The 6405-nt window shown below is 41.3% G+C and overlaps 1 protein-coding gene across 2 annotated transcripts in view; it reads left to right on the forward strand.

Moving 5' to 3' along the window:
- Positions 1 to 204: 204 nt before the first annotated feature.
- The window catches only part of AHCTF1 (AT-hook containing transcription factor 1), a 37292-nt gene continuing 31091 nt past the window's right edge, over positions 205 to 6405 (forward strand). For both annotated transcript variants that reach the window (XM_017740126.1, XM_017740130.1), the window contains exons 1-4: positions 205 to 367; positions 1515 to 1768; positions 5396 to 5576; positions 6378 to 6405. In XM_017740126.1, coding sequence (XP_017595615.1) covers positions 247 to 367; positions 1515 to 1768; positions 5396 to 5576; positions 6378 to 6405 — 584 coding nt within the window. In that variant the 5' untranslated portion in view covers positions 205 to 246. The remainder of the gene's footprint in view (positions 368 to 1514; positions 1769 to 5395; positions 5577 to 6377) is intronic.

The following is a 6405-nucleotide window of genomic DNA, read 5'->3' on the forward strand; positions in this document are numbered from 1 at the left end:
TGTCCATCCTTCTATGTCACTTTTTGTTGATCTCATAGGCATCAGAAAAGCACAAGATTCTCCTTTTGCTCTGCTGTGAGATGAAAAACTGTCCTGAGTTCCATTTTTTTTAAGCAGAAAGAGCTACAGATGATGTATAGGAGATTTGTCACTGCATACTGATGAAGCTTGGGTCAGTCTCAAAGATATTTATGGCTGACATGAGTCTTTCTTTTTGCCTTTTTTTTCCTTTATTTACAGTGAAGAATGCGAGACCTAACGGCTCAGGTAACGAGCAGTCTGCTGCAGTTTCCAGAGGTGACTGTCCAGGCACTTGGGGAAGATGAGATCACGCTAGACTCTGTGCTGTGTGGGAAGTTTTCTGGAGGTGAGCATTTTCCTTTAAATTTTGTTGTGGTATAAAGGGTCATAACATCAGGTTGATTCTGTTAAATAAAATGCATCAGATTCTGATAGTGCTAAAAGGATATTTGAGCAGTTAGAAATGCTAAGCATTGAAATTGCAACAGCCTGCTCCAATCTACTGAAGTAGATTAGTGTGCTGTTAAAATAATTTAGCTGACCATGCCCTCCTCAGTTGTGAATGAAATAGGAGACAGTTTTCAAAGAAGAGATAGTGTTGTTTTGGGATGGATTTCTTTCTACCAGCTCAAGCTCTGCGTCCATCATAACATCCCATGCAGAAATAGTTACAGAGATGCAATATGCTCCTTTTTCTTCTCTAGTCTAAATAAAATATGGGAAGAAGAGGACAGCTCTGTTAAGCACTGCCCGTGTATTTCCAAGGTATTTAATAGGATGCAGATGAGGACCCAGTGAGAGTTGCTGAAAGCAGCTAAGCAGATTAGCTAGTTGACTTTCTAGGTGATCTGAAGGTAGAGCTGGATGCCTGTCTGGATGTCTGGGCTTGTGTTAAGACCAGATAGAATCTTACCTACCTGACTGTAAGTGCAGTAATGGAGCTGATCCTTCCTTTGAGCTTGATGTTCTCCAGTGAAGGAACAAGTGTTAAATTCTTCAGTGAAACAACACTTGTTGAAGTGTAAAAGTTGAAATGCAGTGCCCATTTGAAGATAATTTCCTGTCCAAATCCCTGCCCAGAGTAGTCACGTGTCAAGCAAAATTCTTAAACTGGAAATGAATTGGTTTAGATGGGCTGTATTTGAAGTGTGCTTTGAGACTTGTGTTCCTGTACATATGTAGGTGTTTTCTAGCAAAAGCAAGGCAAGTATGATGTACACGCTAGAGATCAGTCTATTGTAATCTTTATCCCAAACAGTCAACGTTCTTGAGTGCAGGAATGACAAGTACAAATGCAAAGGAACGGGGTTATTAATTTTAGGATGTACTGGTTGAGGGCTGCAATGGGTGATTTAAAAGCATTGTCCAGAAGTAGGTAGTTCGGTCTTCCTCCCTTTGACGCGTTTGAGGGAAAGGCGCAATGACAGCGGCCTCGCTGTTGTTGCAGTTCCTCTGCTGGGGATTTGTTCAGTCATGTTTCTTTTCCCTTGCAGGCAGAAGTGGCCTGGCGTGGCTGGCGTGTGGCCCTCAGCTGGAGGTGGTGAGCTCTGTGACGGGAGAGCGGCTCTCTGCGTATCGCTTCAGCGGAGTGAACGAGCAGCCTCCCGCTGTTCGCGTGGTGACCGAGTTTTCTTGGCAGAAGAGGACTGGACTCCTGGTTGGGTTGGAGGAAGCAGAGGGGAGTGGTCTCTGTCTCTATGACCTTGGGATCTCAAGAGTGGTTAAAGCAGTTGTTCTGCCAGGAAGGGTATGTATCTTTTTGGGGAAACAAAGATTTTGTGTTTTTTGGTGCTGCATAATCCTGCTTGAGGAAAAGGTCTTGTGCATCGCTTTGTAGGACTTACACTTTTTATATTGCATTAACGTATTGTCAATTCGGTGTATCCAGTCAAGAGAGCCTTGATGTAGAATCTTGGACTTAGCAATAGCATTATCTTTTGAGTTTACTGATAGTAAAAAAAATGCTGTAGAGCCCATAGTGACTTAATTCTCTTCTTTTACAAAAAAAGGCATTGCAAACTTCTTTTTTTGTCAGAGCAAAAAAGAAAACCCCAGTTAGGGTGTCTGTAATATACTTTTTCTGAACAGCTAATTTCTGTCAGAAATACTGTCTTTAAACTATCTCAGACTCCCATCATTGTGTTGTTAATGACTTTGACACATTCCCCTCAATCTCAGACTAGGAAGCAGAACAAATTTTTCCTTTAATTTAGGATTGGAAGAAAGATTTTAGTGAGTTATCTGTCAGATTGTTGGCAGATATACTTTGTCTGCAGTCCTTGAATCTCTGCTTATTGAATAAAGTGTTTGTGTAGATGGGATACAGTGGTGTAATGTTGCTAATTTTTTCTGCCTTCTGTAACCCTTGAACTCAAATGATGTAGTATCCCTGTGTCTCATTATTGTAATGGAAACAAGTATCAGATTAAGTTATCAGAACATTAACATTGACTGTGTTTTCATCACCTTAATCTGCAACAAATAAATACTTATTTACTGCTCAGCTTTCCTGAACATTATTTGGTTTGACTTGCTAGAATACAGGTGGAAGTGTGCTTACTAGTAGTAAGCATTTGTGGTGTGGTAACTTTAAAGATACAAGTCGGGTCAGTGTTTCAGTGTGTTGTTTTGCTATCTGCACGGGTTTTAGAGGGAGAGGCAGGCTGTGTGCTAGCATAAACATATAATCAGTAAGTAAATTATGTTCTGATAAGTGATGTTGGTGTGTTAGATTTTATTTCTTCTATCTAAGTAAGCTAGGAAAGGTTAAGAAGTAAGGATTAGGTCGTGTCGAATCTGTATCTACAGAAGTGTTTTGAAATAGAAGCTATTTCCAACAATCAGTTGTATTAGAGTTGTTCTATACCACAAAAACTGATTCAGGAGCAAAGATGATGAAGCCCTGCAGGAAAGAGTTGGCTGTTGTGTGATGAAGGGTATGAATTTTGAAATAAAGCCAAAGCTGCTCTGAAAGTTTTGCTCTTATGCCCTGAAAGCTTTTGATTACAAGTGTGTTTGGTCTGTTGCTTTCGTTTTGCTTCCTATGTCTTTGATATTGCATTAGTTAAGTCAGCATAGTCAGGACACAGGTATTGCTAATTGGACTGTCAACTCTCAGACTGTGAGTGGGAGTAAGGGTAAGCAAAAACAAGTAGATAAAACTTCCACTTGGCTGCTGTCCATATGTTTTGAACTCTTTCAGAAACTCATATTTGCATATTATGTAATGTATAGTTTGGGGGGGTTGATATGCCTGAATGTTTCTCTGCTTTTCAGATTGATTATTTTTAAAGGTAAAATGTGGATCTTAATGTCACTTTCTACAGTTTTGTCATTACTCTTTTAAACCTTTAATGAGCAGCATGTTTTCAGGACTGTTTTCTCAATGGATATAACTGTGGACAGCTAAGTTGTACAGTTTAACACTAACTTAGAGCAATTCTGCTCCTAGGTGTCAGGTTGTTAGTGTACTAATACAGGGTGCTTATTGTGACGGTGTGACTGCCTTTTAGTGTAACAGTGGATGTTGAATCATTCAGAGAATACAGAGGTGAGTTAAAGAACCCAAACTCAGGAGCTTAGAAAGAATTTTAGCGTAATGGCTGTGAGTGTCTCTCAGTGCCCTCTGGATATATAAAATGCAGCAGAAAACTGAAAATGTTGACGAGTATGATTTGAACTGGATTCTGAATTAAAAACATGAATTGCATTGAATTGGTTTATAACAGTTGCATGTTTAAGAACTGTCGTGTGGTATTTTCCCAATTTTTCCCGGTTTCTATGAGGCAGAAGGGCAGCATTCAGATTCAGTGAGCTGAGAAAAGTTTTCTTTGTTCTTTCCCAGAATGAGCTGGCAGTACACTAGGAGAATAGGAAAAAGCAGTGCATAGCATAGTGGAAAAATATGTCATTTCAGGAGCGTCTACATGGAAAATAGAAGTAACCGGGGAACATTTTTGGAAGACTCTATGCAAAACTAGTAAAGATTCATTTGGAGCCAGTTGTACAATGAAAAAAATACCTTGAAAAGAAGTTAGAAGCAACACTTGAACCTTGGCTAACTGTGCAGCAAGATGTGTCCTGTATTTCCTCATCACAGTCACCAAGACTTGGAGCTCAAGAATCTGAGTCATCAAAATACTTTTGCTAGTCCTCTGAGCAGCAGAGAAGATTGGAGATTTAATTTGAATCATAAAAATTCTGACAGAAAACCGAGTTTCCTAAATAACTGTAGGTACTTCTAAGATTGGAATTCTTGTGTCCAAGGTAAAAGGTGAATTGTGTAGCAGATGTCCAGGCAGCGCAGTCATAAGCAAATGCTTGATATGGGAGAGGAGAAAACTTCAGGGGGCTTAAGGGTTTGGATATTTTCCCCCACTTCTGGGGGTAAATAACCTCCCAAAAAAGATGGACTACCTTGTGATGCTCACTACTTTGCTTTGTTTTCAGACAAACGTTTGTTGTTGCTGTAAAGCTGCCTGTTCTCATGGTGCTGCATTTGTAAGAGGCCAATCGATAGCCCCTGTTCTTCTGTTGTCCAGCTTTAGTGCAGGAGCCTTGGTGTGCTTGGGTCTCTGCTGGAGCAGTCAGTATTGTGCTGGGTGTGCTGTGGGTGCTGAAGGGTCTTCACCTTGTCCTGAGGTTGTGGGGACTGCTTGTCCTGTCCGGGAGCAGAGAGAGCTCGTGCCTCAGGCTGAGCAAGTTCCTGTTTGGTCTGTTGCTGTTGGTTTAGGCTGCCTTCTACAGTTTTCCTTCCCATCTGTGACAGTGCTGGCACGCATTTAAAATTTTTGTTGGATATTATGAGTCAAAGTGAGGACCAGCATAGATTTTACTAAGCCAGCATCTCCCTCCAAGCCTTTCTAGGAATGTTTCATTCCCATGGAAATGGTGTGTCTGCTGTGGCCCATGGCCACTGCCTTGTTTGCCTTGCAGCCCTGATTTATCCTGTGAAATGTTTGGTAAAGAGGACCTGGACTGTATCACAGTGCTGATGGGCTGTGAGCAGTGGAAGGACTAGATTTAGCTTTGTCTTTCTTACTTAAGTCCCGTACATACAGTAAAGCTTCTAGCATGTAATTGATTTCATGTGTCTTCTCAGATGTAATTATTTCTAAGTAGGAAATGGAAACTGGTAAGCTGTAAAGACAGAATGGGCCATTTAAGTGGAGAGAGCTTTCTTTCTATGATTTTCCTTTTTGCTTGGTATAATTGGGAACAATGCTTTGTTTTTAAGTCTTACGAACCTGTATTTACTTTCCTATTTCTGATGTGCTAATGCTGGCTTCACTTCTGAGTGAATTGAGCTTCCCTTCTGAGTGATTACTCTTGAGCTTGTCAGAAGAGCTTTGCTGTTGACTGCAGTTTCCCGCAGGTGACTGCCATCGAACCCATCAGCAGTGACGGCGGAGCCAGTGTGAGCACTCGGCACCTGCACCAGAGCCTGCGATGGCTCTTTGGAGTGGCAGCGGTGGCTACAGACGTTGGCCATGTCCTTCTGGTTGACCTTTGTTTGGATGATTTATCTTGCAGTCAGAATGAAGTAGAAGCATCGGGTAAGCTGCAGTTTTTAAACTTGAATTTAGAAGTAAGAAAATTTGTTTCTTTTCAAAAGCCAGCATGTATCCCAGTGAAGATCCCAGCGTGCTGACTGACTGCTGACATTTCTGACACTGCTGATTGCAGATGGCAGTTTGGCATTGTGTGGTCCTGAACTGATCAAAAATTGGGAGTGGCTCAATACCCCTCCTGCTGTTAAGAACACCTCTTGCTGCCCAGATCCCTTTGTCCCTATGATTCGTACCAGTGGGATGTAGGAATTTTTCCATCTGAGTCCATGCAGCTGCCTGATAGGAAGTTGTGTCAGAGGTACCATATTTCTTGGGAGCGTTCTCCTGTTTCCATTAATGACTTTGGGCAAATTTTAGGCTTGTGTTTTGAAATAAATCTGGTTTATCAAAAGCCCTGCATTTGGGTGAATGAATACTGCAATTTGTGTCTTCAGATTGTGCCCACTGTTTTGGGTGTTGTAAGAGTGGCTTTTTGAGGGCATTCTCCCTCCCATAGCTTCATCATGAGGCCCAAACTCCTGATTTATAGAGTCCAAGCAGAATTTGTCTAGAAAGGTTACAGTTGTACCCAGTTTTGAAATAGGATTGAGAATACCTGTCCCATTGGAGAGTCCTTCTTTTCTCTGAATAGGTGCAGAAACAGAAATAGCAAAAAAGGTGTTGCAGAAATGGGTGTTTTGCCTGGGACAGTAGAATTAGATTATACACACTGTATAATCCCATCAGTTCCAAATGCAGCTGAAGTGGCATAATACATTCATTTCTTGCCTGCTTTTATGTGTGTAGATCTAGAAGTTGTCACTAGAATTCCTGC

Source organism: Corvus brachyrhynchos, unplaced genomic scaffold (genome assembly GCF_000691975.1).
Source record: "Corvus brachyrhynchos isolate BGI_N302 unplaced genomic scaffold, ASM69197v1 scaffold31, whole genome shotgun sequence".
Classification (NCBI taxonomy): domain Eukaryota; kingdom Metazoa; phylum Chordata; class Aves; order Passeriformes; family Corvidae; genus Corvus; species Corvus brachyrhynchos.